The sequence below is a fragment of the Felis catus genome, chromosome A1, assembly GCF_018350175.1.
Source record: "Felis catus isolate Fca126 chromosome A1, F.catus_Fca126_mat1.0, whole genome shotgun sequence".
Classification (NCBI taxonomy): Eukaryota; Metazoa; Chordata; class Mammalia; order Carnivora; family Felidae; genus Felis; species Felis catus.
The window spans coordinates 14,121,710-14,139,664 of NC_058368.1; the positions used below are offsets into that span (position 1 = coordinate 14,121,710).

The window sequence follows — 17,955 nt, forward strand, 5'->3', positions numbered from 1 at the left end:
CATTCCATTTTATGTCTTTTGACCATTTAAAACACTAAGACATTATGTTAACCAATTTTTTCTTCATTTTTAATGCATCCATGTCAGCTTTATATGTATAAAACAAGCAATATTTTAGTCAGTCTTCCAGTTCTGATTTTTTGTGTGTGTGTGTCTTTCTGTGCGTTGCCAAGATTGCTCTACTTAACAAGTGTATGATTTCTCCTTTCTCTTAATATGTAACCTCTTTCCTTCCCCCAGAGATGCAGTCTTTATTTCTAGTACTGTTTGCATGTTGCAGTAATTCAGAGTTGTCATGGATCTCCAGTGGACCATGTTGCAGGTTGTTACATGCTGGCTCAAATTTGATTCCATGATTTTCTCTACAGTTGTGGTCATACCATCTATCCCTCATCCAAGTTTGAACCATGGATTCCTTGCCAAGTTAATTCCTGAGCAGAGCTTTGCCCACTCATTTTACAAAGGTAATACTGACCTCATCTCCTGACCTGTTTGGGTATTCGTGTTTCATTAATTGTTATACAATAAATATCCATAATGTAATTGTTTACAAATAAGTATACACCTCAGGTTTCATGGAGATATGATATGTTGTGTTTATATTTGGCTATTGGGAGCAAAATATAATTTGTGTGTTTGTATTTCATCACATTTCTTTAAAATATCATCTGCAAATTAAGGATACTTAACTATATATATAATAATATTCACGGTGGTGCCATTGTCTGGAGTATGCAGAAAGTTATACCTTAGTAGTGGGACTAATTAGCCCTAAAATGAAGGCTACTCTAGTCTCAAAAAAAAAGCTGAAAAACAAGACTTGAAAGCATCAAATTGATTTAGAAGTTACTTAGCTTTCTATCAGAACAAAGTTCCACTTTTCTTTGAAGAAATACAAAATAATTCTTCAACAAACAACATAAAATTCAGTGTTAAGCATTCCATAAAAAATTTTAAACATGTAAAGAAGCAGGAAAATATAATACATAAGCAAGAGAAAAAAATCATTCCATAGAAACAGATTCAGAAAGGGCAGAGATGGCAGAATAAGCAGATAAAAACATTCAAACAGGTATTATAAGTATGTTCAAGATGTTTGTCAGTCTAAAAGGAATAGTGAATGTCATGAGAAAAAATAGAAGATTTTTTTTAAAGAAGAAGTTGGAAGTTTTAAAGGTAAAAAATAAAATAGCTGATGTGATGTCTCTGGGTAACATTAACATGGGATTACTCTCTGCAGAACCAAGAACTGTGGTAAGCCAAATTCGGCTCCCTGCCCCACGCAAGATTTTCCCATGCGTAATTCCATGCATAATTCCTGGGACGGTGAATATGATGCATTTTGTTCCTGTGACCATGTTGTATTACATAGCACAATTGTTTTTAACAGACAGTGATTATCCATGTAGCCCTGACCTAATGACATGAGCCCCATAAAGACAGAAAAGGAAGTCAGAACGACTCAGTTTAAGAGTGATTTGACTTGAGGGAAGTCCTTTATTGCTGAGATGAGGGTGACTACAGTTCAAAGACCTGAGATCACTTTGTAGGACCTTAGGAGCACTACCTGGCTGACAGTCAGCCAGTAAGTGGGGGACTTGAGCCTACAGCAACAAAGAACTGAATTCTGCCAATAACTTGAGTGAGTTTAAAGAGGACCTCGAGCTCCAGATGATACCATAGTTCAATATATACTATACATTGTCTAATAATATGGAAGACCAACTTGTAGAACAAATAGAGCAGTGAAGAATTTTTTGTTACATGATGAATGCACAGAATTATTTTTATAAATGTGCAACCTTTGAACATCATGATGAAATAAAGGAAAAATTCTTTCTTTTCATCTTTATTGCTTACAAACATCTAGCTATGAACTAAGAAGAATTAGATTAAGTTAGATTAGATTAAAAGTCTGGAGTTCGTTTTGTATAGAAATGTATTTACAAAGGTTTAGATGTAGTGACTGGAGGCTATTCTGGAATAGTTATCCACATTAAGAGCCTACCTCAGAATATCAATGCACAGTTTTCTTTATCAAGGATACTTTCTTGTGAAAACAATATTAGTTGAATGGCACAGTGTTCTTAGCAGCATAATAAAATTTTGAATAATTTTAAGACTGATGGGATAAATGTGCTATTTTCTTCACTATGTGATAATATGGAAGCTGATCATAAGTAACTGTTATTGAATGCTGTGGTACAATACATATTAAAAGGAAAAGTTCTATTGATGATGTTGGAACTACAAATTCAACTCTTGGTGTTTTTACAGGATAAGAAAACAGCCTGAGTCCACTCTTAAAAGACTAGTAGGACTGGCTGCATTGTCAGACCTGTAAAACATTTTTAAGGAGTTCAGTATTTACAAAATGGGGGATGATTGCAATATGTTTTTTAAGCAGAGAAAAGATCAAAGGGCAAAAAGTTAGAATCTTGGAAGTATACAGTTTTATGACATTTTTAATTATTTAATAATTATGATTATCAATGAAAGTATCTTAATCTTCAAGGATGATCTTGATTTTGCTCATCCTTGAAAATCTACCTCCTAACACATTATGTATATGATAGAATATTTTGTGTTTAATTTTCCACCAGAAAAAGATTTGTACCTAAGAGACTCATGGAACTGGGATCCATTTCTTTTATTGAAATATAATTTATTACTGATTATAACACAAGATAAGTTACTGGAATTGGGTGGGCATTGATGAGAATTGAGAGTATATTTTGAAAAAATAGCATTTCTAGTTTCATTTTGGATGAAAGTTTAAGATGAGTATCCTGAGCTCTCTGACTTTTCATTCCATGAATATACCTTTGTGACACTACTTTCTGTACTCTGTGTGATATTAAAATAAAACAAAAACAGGGTAGCTGTGTGTTATTCCTATGAATAATTCCCATTATTGCCAGTTCAGCTTGGATTAGATAAATTAACAAGCAAAAGGTCAGTGTCACATTATCAACTTCAAATATTTATATTCCCAGTACTTATATAAAACATATTTATATAGGCATCTCTTTAGGGGAATCACTCTTTTACTTAAAACTTTTTCATTTGTTTATGATGTGTGATGGAAAAAAGTCACAAGTATTTGTATCAATCACCTATACATACACTTTCAGTGAACAACATGGACAGTTTATTATTTTCTTTTTCCCAATGTTATCTTTGTTCTGATTAAATTGAAGTTCATATTTTGTCTATGGAGTCAAATAATAAAAACATTTGAGCTTTTATTTTGTGTACTTAATTTTTAAAATTATTTTTAATTCATTTTCAAATGTCAATGATGGTTTTTAAAAAAAGGTAAATTTTCACAGATAGTTTGAGAAGTACTGATCTGGACTACTCTTCAACTCCAACACGCTTCACTTTCTTCTTTCAGCTCATTATTGAGCCTTTCAAAATATTCTGAACTAGCTCTTTCTGGCCCCCCTCTCTCTTTTTTTTCAATCTTTGATATTCCCTTAGTTCAAAGTCTTACCCCTTTTTGGAGCATTGCCATGGTTTCTTCATTGGACTTCTGTAGTCATTTGGTCTATTACTGATGACAATAAAAAAATAACACTAATGTATATAATAAAGTAAAGAAATGTAATTTATATTTAATATACATTCCTATAATAAATATTTTCTAATATATAGGAAGTATAATAAAGCAGTTTTTCTTTCTAAAAATTTTAAAGGCATCCTATAATTTAAGAGACAAAGTTAAAATGTTTTAACTTGTAGTGGACCACTGCTTTAGTTCTAATTTACCTGGATTCTACAATTGTCTCTAAAGTAGTTTCTTCATCTCTTACTGATCTTTATTCTATTTTTACAATTTTGCTGCAATTTGTTTTAAAATGTAAATGATACTGTTTCTTGCTTTCTTTTTCTTTTTCTTTTTCACTTAAAATTTTCTGGTGGCATTTAGGGTAAAAATACGGGCTTTGGATAGCACTATGACTGCTGATTATCTTTCCAAGTTTATCTCATGTTATTCTTCCATTTTCTCCCTATACTACTGTAATCAAACTATCTTTTCAGTCCTTAATTATAACCATTTTCCTGACTTTTTGTATTTTTGTATCTCTGTATTTTGGTTCTGGTGTTTGGCTCTGTCTTTTCCCTATTTTTTGCATCCTTGGTGCGTGTTCATCCGTCAGGTGTCTCCCTAAACATGCCCCCCTCATTGATGCCGTACCTGACTGCTGTACCTGAATAGTTTCTCCCCGTGACCAACCTGTTCTCTACCACCACATCCTCTTTATTTCCCTTTTTGCACTTACACAATTTATTTCTTTGTTTAGTTGTTTATTGGAATGTGTACTTCAAGAGAGTAGTCCCTGACACATAGCATGGCACTTGGAAGTAAATATAGAGTAAGTTTTTGTTTAGTAGATGAGTAAGCCAGTGAGAAAGCTAAACAGTTTTTTAAAATTTTGATATTGATGATAGCCATAAAATGTATATCATTATTAAGCATGTTAAAAACAGAGGCAAAAAACTTTTATTGATAACTTGGCCTAGAAGATTAAGAAGCTTTCTATTACTCATTTCACTATTGGATTAATAAGAATAAATTTAATATTTAGGTGAACTTATAAATAAATATATTAGTTTTCCTCTAACAGTTCATTATTAGGGAAAGAATTAACACCAGAAACAAAATAGTTAAGATAATATAGTAGTGGTAAAAGAACAGGCATATGGCATGAATGATCTTAAATACGCTGGAATTTGTATGAATGTTTCTTATGGTATAAATATATTGCATATAGTATTATATATTATAAATACAACTTTTCTAATCAAATAGAAAAAGAAATATCATTTGGCAAATGGTGTTGAGATTACCAAATTGGCAACTATTTGAAAAAAATTAATTTATATCCTTATCTCATTTATTATGCCAAATAAACTTCACATGCACTAAATTTAAAGGTAAAAATGAAACTGAAAATAATTAAAGAAAATTAAAGTTAATATTTGTGTAAAAAACGTGTCTTAAATTATAACATCAGAAACTGAAGTTCAAAGTAAAAGATATGACTAAATAAAAGTTTTGTATATCTGCATGTCGAAAATGTTGACAAAATTTAAATCAAATACAAACAGGAGAATTTTATATGATAAAAGTTAATAACTTTAATGATTAAAAAGCTTTTATAGATGAACTAAAAGAATGTATCACACTAAGGGAAACATATAGAAAACATCAAACAGTTAACAAAAGAAAATTAAATTACACTACAGATAAGAACAATTTAAATCTAATATTCAAATAAAAATATATTAACAAAAATATTAACAAAAATTTTCAAATTTGGCATAATTTGCAAATTTGGCAAAATTCTGAAGGGTTAAAATACAAATACGTGCACTTTACACAGCACAAAAATGTTTATAACCCTTAAGCTGGTAATTTTACTTTTAGAATTATTATGGAAACAAGTAAGGATATGCCAATAATTTATATACAAATATTTTATGACTTAGTTTTTATTTATCGTATGTTTGGAAATAAAGTTAATATTTATTAAATAAGTTGTTAACATTCATATCAAACAACAAAGGGTTTCAGTGTTATAAATTTGTTATTTTCTCTTGATTTTGGAGTCATTGTTAATGTATACATTGTAATCCATTATGTGGATGCATTATAATTTATTTTATAAGTAATCTAATGCACTTTCATTATAATATTCATAGAATATTTATTGTATACTGATGTTGCATAATATATCTTTCATTTATTTACAGGTAAAAATCATGCCCTGTATTCCTAGCAAATATTTCTTAAAAACATCAACTCTGAAATAAATGTCTGTTTTCAGCATTAGTAAAGGTACCAACAAAAGCCTCCCTCTCCTCTTTCTTTTCTTTCATCCTCTAATTTAACCTTTCTTTCAGTTTACTTTTTTTTTTTTTTTACTTTTTTTTGATGTTTATATTTATTTTTGAGACAGAGACAGAGCATGAGTGGGGGAGAGGCAGAGAAAGAGGGAGACACAGAATCTGAAGCAAGCTCCAGGATCCGTGCTGTCAGCACAGAGCCCGGCGTGGTGCCCGAACCCACGAACCGTTGAGACCATGACCTGAGCCGAAGTCGGGCGCGTAACCAACTGAGCCACCCAGGCGCCCCTATTCTATGAATTTTTTGATGGAGCCTTTAGGATTTTCTATATACAATATGTCATCTGTGGATATTGACAGTTTTACTTCTTCCTTTCCAATTTGGATGCCTTTTATGTCTTTTACTTGCCTAATTATTCAGGCTAGGACTTCCAATACTCTGATGAATAGTGATGAGAATGGGCATCTTTATCCTATGCCTGATCTTAGGAGGAAAGCTTTTAGCTTTTCACCATTGATGATGGTAGCTACAGGATTGTCATATATGGTCTCTATAATGTGAAAGCCTCTATACTCACTTTGTTGAGAGCTTTTATAACAAATGGATGCTAAATTTTGTCAGATGCTTTCCCTGCATCTATTGAGGTGATCGTGTGATTTTCACCTTTCTTTTTATTAAAGTGGTTTATCACATTGACTGATTTGCAGATGTGGAACCATCCTTGTATCCCTGAAATAAATTCCACTTGATCATGGTATATGATCCTTTTAATGTATTGTTGAATTTTATTTGCTAATGTTTTGTTGAGGGTTTTTGTATTTATGTTTGGTAGGAATATCAACCTATAATTTTCTTCTCTTGTTTGGTTTTAGTATCAGGGTGATGCTGGCCCCAGTAAAATGAGTTTGGAAGAGCTCCCTCCTCTCTGTGTTTTGGAAGAGTTTGAGAAGGATTGTTGCTAATTCTTCCGTTAATGCTTGGTGAAGCCATCTGGTACTGGACTTTTGTTTGTTGGTAGTCTATTCAGATTATAGAGCTCTTCATAATTTAGTCTTGGTAGATTGTACATTATAAGAATTTGTCCTTTTCCTCCAGGCTGCCTAATTTGTTGGCATAATATTATTTGTAGTAGTCTATGATCCTTTGTCTTTCTGTGATGTCAGTTGTAACAGCTCCTCTTTAGCATTTGTGATTTTATTTATTTGAGTACTCTCTCTCTTTTTTCCTTAATAAGACTAGCTAAAGGTTTGCCAATTTTCTTTACTTTTCAAAGAACCAGCTTTTAGTTTCATTGATTTTCTGTATAGTCTTTTCACCATTTTGTTTATTTCTGCTCCAATCTTCATTATTTCTTTTTTTCTGCTAACTTGGGCTTTGTTTATTCTTCTTTTTCTACACCTTTTTTACAGCTTGAGGTATAAAGTTAGGTTGTTTATTTGAGACTTTTCTTCTTTCTTGAGGTAGGCATCTGGTCTAATGTAGTGTTTAAGGCTGATGTTTCCTTATCAATTTTCTGTCTGGGTAATCTACCCATTAATGTAAGTGAGTATTAAAATCTCCTTCTGTGATTATCTTGCTGTCTATTTCTTCTTTAGGTCTGTTAATATTTGCTTTTTATATTTAGATGTTACTATGTTGGATGAATGTTTACAAATGTCTATCCTTTTGTTGAATTGACCTCATGTAACTGCCATCTTTGTTTCTTATTACAGTCTTTATTATGTTTTGTATATATACATATATATACGTATATATATGTGTGTGTATATATATATAGCTATATATATGTGTGTGTATATATATATAGCTATATAAAGTATAGCTACTTCACCTTTCTTTTGGTATGGAATATCTTTTTCCATCCCTTCACTTTTATTCTCTGCATGTCCTGACATCTAAAGGTAGTCTCTAGCAGGCAGCAGATATGATTGGTCCTGTTTTTTGGATTTTGTTTGTTTGTTATTCAGTCCTTCTACATCTTTTAATTGGAGAGTTTAGTTTACACGTGTCTGGTGCCCTGATTTTTATGGCTGCCTCCCAAGGGAAACCTCTTGACCACCTGATTCTGAAGGCCAGAGGAGCTTGTGTTCTTGGTGTTATGGAACTGTAATAATCTGTGTCACCCAGGAAGGAGCCTATGCCTCAGTCTGGCATCCCAATTTTTACAATTTGCTGCCAGGGGGCAACTGTATATTGCCTGACTCTGGCAACTTACCCTTGTGAGTCTAACAGGGTTGTAACCAATGGGGACAAAGTTCTAAAACAGCTACCACCCACAGGGTACATCTAGAGGCAGCAGACCCAGGGACTCTGTCTTTCTAAGAAGGCTTATTAGCTAATCATTGTGACTACGCCCTGAGGAATGGGCTTCTAATTAAACATGCATCTAGGGGCTGACTATAATCATTTCCAGTCTCTGGTGCCCTAGTTTTTTGCAGTGCCACCCAGGGAAGCCCCTTGATCACCCAGCTCTTATGGATAGGGAACTTTCATTCCTGGGTCCCACAGGACTCTACCAGTCTGAGAGACAGTTCTTGGCGGGCTGCTACCCCGGGTACTACACAGACAGCAAACTGAGGCACACCCTCCAGTCTTTCTGTGAAGGAGACCTCTTGAGACCTTTTGGCTTACTTATCCTGGAGCTTGGCCTTCGGTATGTATCTAGTGGCCTATGGAGTTTATCCCAAGGAATGTAGGCTGTGGATGCCACCTTGATGCTTTCCCTCTCCCTTGCTTCAGCATGCTAGTATCTCTCAGAAAAAAAGCGTGTGCACTCGTCCCAGTCCCTGGTTTTTATAATTGCCACCCAGCGGATGCTGCCAGATAATCTGGCTCTCATGGCCAGTGGGGCTTACACTGTTGGTTCCAAAGGACCATATAGATTTGCATACTTTATTTTTTTAAAAAATTTTTTTTCAATGTTTTCTTATTTATTTTTGGGACAGAGAGAGACAGAGCATGAACGGGGGAGGGGCAGAGAGAGAGGGAGACACAGCATCGGAAACAGGCTCCAGGCTCCGAGCCATCAGCCCAGAGCCCGACGCGGGGCTCGAACTCACGGACCGCGAGATCGTGACCTGGCTGAAGTCGGACGCTTAACCGACTGCGCCACCCAGGCGCCCCAGATTTGCATACTTTAAAGAGCTGCTGCCTTAGGGTCTGTCATCTAATTAACCTGAATCTGGGTCCTCCTGTTAGGGATACTGGCAGGTCTAAGCCCATCTCAACCCCTGGGAGCTATTAAAATATAATAGGCTGCTTGGACAAGTGCTGAGGTTTGAGAGACTACAGAGAGCCAGGGCTCTTTGAGTGGAATGGCAAGATATCTCCTATAGGAGCCCACTCTTTCAAGCCTGGGAGAGGTGGTTGTTTCATCTAATGCATAGAAACCAAGACAGAGAGGCAAGCAAAATGAAAAAAAAAAGAGGAATATGTTCCAAATGAAAGAAAAAGTTAAACCTCAGAAACAATGAAATATAGATAAGTTAATTTACCTGATAAAGAGTTAACAATAATGGTTATAAAGATGCTCATTGAACTGGGAAGAAGAATGTGTGAACACAGTAAGAACTTCAACAAAGAGATGGGAAAAATGAAGAAAAACCAATTAGAAGTTATAGAGCTGAAGAAAGAAATAAGTGAAAAATTAGATTGGTTCAACAGATTAGATGAAGCAAAAGAAAAGTCAACTCAAAGAGAAAGTAATAGAACTAATAGAATCTGAACAGCAAAACATTAAAAAACAAAAACAAACAAAACTAAACAAAACAAAAACAGTGAACAGGGCACCTGGGTGGCTCAGTCAGTTAAGTGTGCGACTTTGGCTCAGGTCATAATCTCATGGTTTTTGAGTTCAAGCCCTGTGTTGTACTCTGTGCTGACAGCTCAGAGCCTGGAGCCTGCTTTGGATTCTGTCTCTCTCTCTCTCTCTCTGCCACTTCCCCACTTGTGCTGTCTCTATCTCTCATAAATAAGTAAAACTTAAAAAAAAATTAAAAGTGAAGATAGTTAAAAAAAAAGTGAAGATAGTTTGAGGTTCTTAGTGGACATCAAAACACACTAACATTTACATTATAGGTATTCCAGAAGGAGAAGAGAGAACGAAATCTTATTTGAAGAAGTAATGGCTGAAAACTTCCCTAACCTGGGGAAGGAAAAATATATCTAGATGTATTAATTTTGAGATGTCTGTGGAAATCTTCTAAGTCTCTGGAAAGCTGAATCAAGGAAGGAGAGTAAAGATGACAGACTGACAAGTTTCTTAATCCTTACGGCCTACTTAAGATCTATGTTTTTCAAGTGAAACCCCTGCAATTCTGAAAGCAAAATTATTTTTTTCCAAGACAACATGGAAAGCTAGTAGGTTGTAGAGGCAGAATTGGAACTTTGATCAGTTTGATGGCATTACCATGATCTTTCAATTATGACATACTCCCTTCAGAAAGGAGGGAGAAATAACCAAAGCAGCTTAAGGGCTAGAAATATAAGGGGATATGGGTTGAGAAGTTGATCTCTTAGGTTAAGAGATATTGGTCTGCAAATAGAGAGGCCAGAGCTAGGAAAGGTGGACAGAAGTTGAAGATGAAGGGCACCTGGATGGCTCAGTCAGTTAAGCATCCAACTCTTGATTTCACCTTATGTATTGAACTCAACAGTTCGTGGGATTGAGCCCTGCATGGAGCCCAACAGGGGTCAACAGAGAGCCTGCTTGGGATTCTCTCTCTCCTCTCTCTGCCTCTACCCTCCCCCCCCCCACTTTGTCTCTCTCAAAATAAATAAAGAAGTTGAAGATGCATAAAGAGAATAACTGATAGATGGCTTGGCTCTATATTTTCTTTGGGGATATGGTGATGATGATGGTAATGATCATTAACAGTAAAATCAATAATGGCAGCAGCAAGGTACAAAAATTTATGGTAAGGTTATTCCATGCCTGGTGCTATTCATAAATTATGTTCTTTAGTCATCACAACAATATAATATATAATGTGTACTTTATAATGTATGTACTATCATTATGCCAATTTTACAGATAAAAGAATGAAGCTGAGAAAGCTTAAATGGTTCCTCAGATATCACAAAGCTAATAAGGGGTAAATAAGTCTTCACTGAAAAGCAAACAGACTTAATTTCAAAGCCTGAACTCTTAATCATGTATAAGTTGCAAATGTGGCTTATCTGATAGATATTAACAGAATTACACTATATTTGGTTGTTTCTGTTTTTCTGCAGCTGAAGACGTTCTTGGCATATATGTTGGCATTTATTATTAGTGCCAATGGTTGCCTCCGTAACACTATGGAAATGCATGATGTATTTTAATAGGAAAGTGGTGTTTTTTTTTTTCCTTTGAAAAGAAAAGAGTTAAAAGTACAGACACAAAGTAGGGAAAGGAAAAGGAAAATATATGTATATGAGTATAATTGATAATTTATTTACAATGTGCAAATTGGAATTGTAAACATCACTTAGAAGTAGGACTTCTGAAAGAGTGGAGTAAGGACGTCCAAAGAACTGCTCCTCCAAAAAGCAAAGTGAACACTGGGAACAATTGTCAAAATCATCTGTGCCACTTCTCTGGAAAGTAATCGAAGGCTTGCACCAATTCAGAGAGTGCTAATTGAAGAAAAACTCCAAAATTTTTATGAGAATAGTGAGCTTTTTGGTGATTTATCTTGCCCTGTTGCCCTCCAGTTTTTGTCAGCTCTGTGATAGCCTTGAAAATCAGCATCCAGACAACTGTGGTAGCTGTGAAAACCAGCAGCCTAGTAGCGCTGGAAGGAGGCTAGTTATGTTGGGAGTTTTCAGGAAGTCCCATCCTGGAGCACTATACTACCTGGCAGCTCCCTGGTAAAGCTCCGATGAGCTTGTCACTATTTAACCTGATTAGAGCTTGCTCAATGAGAAAAGCCCTAGATATTTTTTGAAATAATCAGCAGCATTTTTTTTTTTGTAATATCGCAAGTGCTCAAGGTGGCAGTACTAGTTGGGAAAATAAGAACCTTACCAAAAAGCTTAAAAGGAAGTCCTGAAAATGAGATATTCTTACTCTGGGGCCTATATTCAGGTCCAGGAAAGACCTGAGAAGGCCCCAGTCACTCACCTCTGGCTAACCTTGAAGGCTCTGTGCAAACAAGAAATGAAGACCAAGGGAGAGTTTAAAATAGAATTGTTGGAAGCATGCCCTACCACACACCCAAAGCTTCTGGCAAAGAGCAGAAGACATACTGGTGCAAGATATTTAAGGCACTCTCTGTCTAATCATTGCCAGATCACTAAGCTAACTGAACAGAAATATAGAATATAGATTTTATGAAATCTGTTCAGGCAAGTCAACAAACAGAACAGTGATCCCTATAGGAAGGGTCTTATTTTCAAGATTTCCACATTAAATTATTGAACATATTCAGTTTTCAACAAAAAATTTTTGAAACTTGTAAAGAAAAAGGAAAGTATGGCAAATACACAGGGGAGAAAAGCAGTCCATAGAATTGCCTTTGAGGAAGCCTCGATGTTGGACTGATTAGACAAATCTTTTAAACCAGCTATTATACATATGCAATTAAAGGAACACTTTTCTAAAGAATTAGAAGTATGAAGGTGATGGCTCACCAAAGGAAGACATCAATAAATATTATAGGAAAGAAATAAATAGCAAATCTTAAGTTGTAAATTGTAATAACTAAAATAAAAATTCATTAGAGGGGTTCAGCAGAAGATTTAGGTTGGCAGAGGAAAGAATCAGCATACTTGAAGACAGGACAATTTCTATTCTCTCACTCTGAGGAACAGAATGAGGAGCAGAATGAAGAAAGGTTGGAGAGCCTCAGATACCTGTGAGACACCATCAAGTGAAGCAACATACAAATAATGGGAGTCTTAGGGGAGAAGGGAGGAGACAGAAATAGGAAGAAAAAAATTTTAAAGAAATAATGGCCTGAAAATTTTCCAAATTTGATGAAAATCAGCAGTATGCACATACAAAGAGCTTAATGCACTCCAAGTAAGATAAATTCAAACAGATCGAAACATCACTGTCAAAACATCAGTTAGAAGTATCTTCCTGGCTCCTAATTGTTTCTTCGGAACTATAATTTTGTCTGTTATGAGTGTATTCATTCATATGGGTAATATGGATTCTTAAAGTTGTATTCTTATACGATTAGTGTAACAAACCAAAAATTGAATCACATAAAGAATTGCAAAAATTACTTAATGCCTTGCAGTCTTTTTTGTGTGTAAAATGAATAATAATGATTTTTAAATCTTTTTGTATATAGCTGGCCTTTTTCTTCCTTGGAGTTTAGGTTAATTTTTGCATAACTTGGCATTTCGGGATTTAATATGAACAAAATGTACAATGTAGTTATATGCAGTTTTTATGTTTTATGTTAAATTACTCTAATGTGATTTAGTTTGCTTTGAGCAAACAATGTTAATATAATTTTTAGTGCTACACTAACAAGGAGCTGTGTCTTCCTTTCATGTTATTTCTCTTTTTTTTAAGTTGATTTATTTTAGACAGAGAGTGTTAGCAGGGGAGGAGGGAAGGGAGAGAGAGAAAGGAAAGAGAGAGAGAGAGAGAGAGAGAGAATGAGAATCCCAAGCAGGCTCTGTACTGTCAGCCCAGGGCCGGGACATGGGGCTCAAACTCACAAAACAGATGATGACCTGAGTTGAAACCAAGAGTTGGGACACTTAACTAAGTCACTCAGGTGCCTCTCATGTTGTTTATTTAAGTAGTTTGGAAAATAGCCATTTGAATAACTTAATAGGGAAGACATATTGAAACACTTTATAAATCGCTCTAAAATGAAATTTTTGGAGAAAAGAATGTGATAATTGAGGTCCCCATATTAGAAATCATGTCATTTGCTGAAGTTAACCCTACATGTTTCCTAAAATTCATTAGGTTCAATGGAAAACAGTAAGTAAAAGAGGCATCTGGCATCCAACCACCCATTTCAGATAAGGTTAAGAACACTCAGGCCAATCATATTTCTTGTTTGGTGTACTAATGTGGCCTCTTGCTGCAGAGATGATAAAGAATAATTGAAAAATTACAAGTCTACTGTCATTGATCTAACCGGGGAAGATGCAATCTTTTGTACTTTCTCTGTTGTTCATGCTTAACATCCTATTGAAGTCACTTGGGTTAAATCCTCAAAGTACTTTGGTTTCCCAGAGAAGCATTCTGGAAATGCATAAGCTATCTAAGTAGAAGCTGATGTTATCAACTAAGAGCATGCTCTGTAAAAGATGTTAATGCATAATTGGAAATTAAAATACGCTTTTTCACTACTAGTCTGTTTTTTATTTGCACTTACTATTATAAAATTTTCCATTAGTGTTTATGCTACATAATTTGATGACAAAGTATGCTTTATACAGTTTATTTATTTTAATAGAATTCTTATTGAAATATCAAAATTACTGCTTCATTTTTAAATCATTAGTTTATTAGACACAGTAAAAAAATTATTACTGTGTAAATATTTTGGTGAGTCATTTGAAAATATTTAAATATTCAATTTTTTAAATGTTTACTTATCTTTAAGGGAGAGATCTCAAGTGGGGGAGGGGCAGAAAGAGAGGGTGACAGAGGATCTGAAGTGGGCTCCATGCTGACATCAGCAAGCTGGATGCAGGACTTGAACCCACAAACCCTGAGATCATGACCTGAGCTGAAGTTGGATGCTCAACTGACTGAGCCACCCAGGCACCTCTCAATATTCAGTTTTAGTAAACTTAACTGTGTTTTGTAATGGAGAGGTCAACATTTATATTTGAGTACCAAATATCTATTTAGTGAGTTATAGATTTTCATTGTTCCTTGAGAGTCAGTTCAACAGAAAGGCAAAAATTGCATAGTTGGTGGAAAAATCTTTTAAATGATATCTTGTAGACACTAAGTCTAAGACTTTATCTACTTACATATTTTGTTTGTAGCAAAATGCTTGTATTTCAAGTTCATATAACTTGAGAAGTTTACATTTTTGTGTAGCTCTTAATATAAAACACACCATAAATAAAGGTACTGAGACATCACATTATGATAAACTCAGACTCTAAGCTAAACCTATAAAGTAGGTAAATTCAAACTAAGAACTAGTCTTGACTATCTGCCTTTTGAGAATTAAATTCTGGAAGAAGCTCATGCTGGTAACCATGCCACTGTGATTTATTGTTAATGTTAGAGTTCTTATTTTGTTTCTGCATTTACATTTTCTGTCCTGTTGCCATAGAGACTTCACTACTACTATTTAATTTTCTGATTTTTCTGCCACAATTGTTTTCACTGCCAAATATATAATCTATAGATGTAAATGTGAATTAAATAAATTCAGTAGTACGTCTAATAGTAACTTCCTTAGAGTTGTTTTCTCATTTTTCATTCCTAGGTTTTTTTCATGAAGTTTTAAAGTTTCAATTATCATTTTAGTTTGAGTAATCCCAAAATATATGGCTATATCTCTTTTTTACCTAATGGGTATAAATATTTCAGAGATTCTGTATTCAATTGATTTCAATATTTATTAAATTTCTGAACAAACTTGCTAATCCTTTGCTTCCTTCCTCACTTAGTGACATTCTCCATTCTTCTTTTTCTTAAACTAGGTATTCCAGAAGCATCTTTGTTCTTTCCCTTCTTTCTCATTCTCAATGCTATTATTCTGATTTAAGTCTTAATTTTCTGTCACAGAGTTTTATTAAAAAAAAGATGCCAAACTCTAACCTTATTTCTTACCTTTTCCTTCTCCAGTGCTTTGCCAATAGTATTATTAAAATTATATTTCTTCTCAAAACTTTCATGTAGTTATCTTAAATTTTTAGTCTTGTAACAAAAAAGAGTAGGTCTACACTGTTTTTCATGTTGGTCATCCAGTGTTTGAATATTATTGTCATGTTCGACTGATTAATCTTTTCTTCTTTAAATACGGACTCCTTTGACCAACCAAATAAACCTATTTAATAAATATGAGGGAAACTACAATAAAACACTGAAATGTGAGAGATGTACATTTTTAGGCAATTTAAATGAATATTATATATTAAGTTGAATAATATGAAGATGTTATATTTATAAAGTAATGTACATATCTAATACAATTTGAATAAAAAAAGGCATTTTCTTTCTTTTGAAAACGTGACAAAATTATTCTGAAATCTGGAAAAATCAATAAATTCATCTCAGTAAATGTGGATGTCATGATATTAATCTACATTTAAGGAATTAGCAAAAGTAGAGTCTAAGAATTAAGCCCTGTTGCCAGAGAAATCCCTTCACATTGTATTTTATCCTTTAGCATGTTTTCTCATTGAACAAATTAGGATCCCACCCAAAAAGTAGTATCATCAAAACATTTCTATGTGTTTTTACAAGAGACTTCAGCAAGATTTTGTGAGATGTCATATTGAAATCAAAATAGCCTGTTCCCTATTGGGCATTCTCCTGATTTTCTGTTTTTAAATAATCTTTCAAAACACAGAAACAAACAACCAAAACAACAAAACTCTGAGGGCAGTTTTATAGAATTTACAGATGTTCATTTTGAAGAGATCTTAGAAATAGTCTGCCCTTCTTATTTTACAATGAATAAACTTATAAAAAGTCTGAGTAATACAAGTAGCCAACAATTTACTAAGTATCTACTTTATATGGGAACTGCAAATATTTTACCTATGTATCTTATTTTCTTCTTCAACATGACTTTATTAAGACCTATTATTCCTGTTATACCTAGATTATATCAATTTTTCAAGGTCACCATGTAGAATTTAATAACATTTTATTATATGCGGAACTCCATTATATTAACATTTGCATAATGACATTTGATAGGCATTTAATATTTTAAAGATGGTTTTCTATTTTAATTGGTAATATCATATACGTATTTCACACCTGTATATATTTTAACTGCTGTAGTGTTCATAAATTGAAATTTATATTTATTCACAAAAAATGAATATGAGTATTCCAAAATAATTGTTCTCAAAGGCACATATAGGCTAAATTCTTGCGGAGCATTATTTTCTTACTAAATTATTTATCCTTTTGAAATTATTATTTGGCGTACTTTTTGCTATTGACTTCAGAATTTTGGTATAATATGTGTGTGATTTTAAATATAATTTAAAAATAATATCTTCAGTTGGTTTAAATATTTCAGTTAGATATTATTGGTTATTGAAATGCAAAAAGGTATACAATGACTTCATATTTTTAAAGATAACATTAGGGAAGCATAAGAATGTCTCGTCTCATTGGTTGCTAACACTGAAAGGCTGGAGGGGAATTTCATATTATTTATAAGCTGCTATAAGAAATTGTTGCGGGTACTATTTCTCTGTGCTTTTAAAGAAATCAATTTTGAAATGCCAAGTGGCTTATAAAAGAAACAGGGTTCTGCTATGCTTCTTGAACAAAATGACAGGTGTACATGGATGATATGTTTTAATCCAGTAGTTGTTATGCACCTTCATTTAGCAGACTTTTTGTCTCTCACAGGCTTTATATTCTTTATTCTAATATGTGAGAATATTTTATTAAATATGCTGGATTTTCGCTTGTGAAGCTTTTTGTTTAAACCAGTTTCTTTTATTACAGAAACACCTGCTACATTTCCAGACACTATAAAGGAAAAAGAAACACCAACCCCTGGTGAAGATATTCAGCTAGAAAGTTCTATTCCACATACAGATTCGGGAATCGGAGAGGAGCAAGTGGCTAGCATCCTGAATGGGGCAGAATTAGAGCCCGGCACAGGCCCTGATGCCATGAGTGAGCTGTTATCTACTTTGTCATCAGAAGTGAAAAAATCACAGGAAAGCTTAACGGAGAACCCCAGTGAACTGTTGAAACCTGCACCATCCATATCTAGCATTAGTCAAACCAAAGGCATCAATGTCAAGGAAATACTGAAAAGTCTTGTGGCTGCCCCAGTCGAAATTGCAGAATGTGGCCCTGAACCTATCCCATATCCAGATCCAGCATTGAAGAGAGAAGCGCAAGCTATTCTTCCTATGCAGTTTCATTCCTTTGACAGGTAGGTACTTAACTGATTATTCACAGGATTCTAAATAAGGACTTTATTAAT

The 17,955-nt window shown here is 34.0% G+C and overlaps 1 protein-coding gene across 12 annotated transcripts in view; it reads left to right on the top strand.

The window, feature by feature from the left end:
- The window catches only part of NBEA (neurobeachin), a 684,640-nt gene that overhangs the window by 234,458 nt on the left and 432,227 nt on the right, over positions 1 to 17,955 (top strand). For 10 of the 12 annotated variants that reach the window (XM_023250717.2, XM_023250724.2, XM_011286341.4 and 7 more), the window contains 2 exons: positions 369 to 464; positions 17,466 to 17,904. In XM_023250717.2, the coding sequence (XP_023106485.1) occupies positions 369 to 464; positions 17,466 to 17,904 (535 nt within the window). The remainder of the gene's footprint in view (positions 1 to 368; positions 465 to 17,465; positions 17,905 to 17,955) is intronic. The other 2 variants (XM_023250733.2, XM_019825380.3) reach the window with 1 other exon arrangement.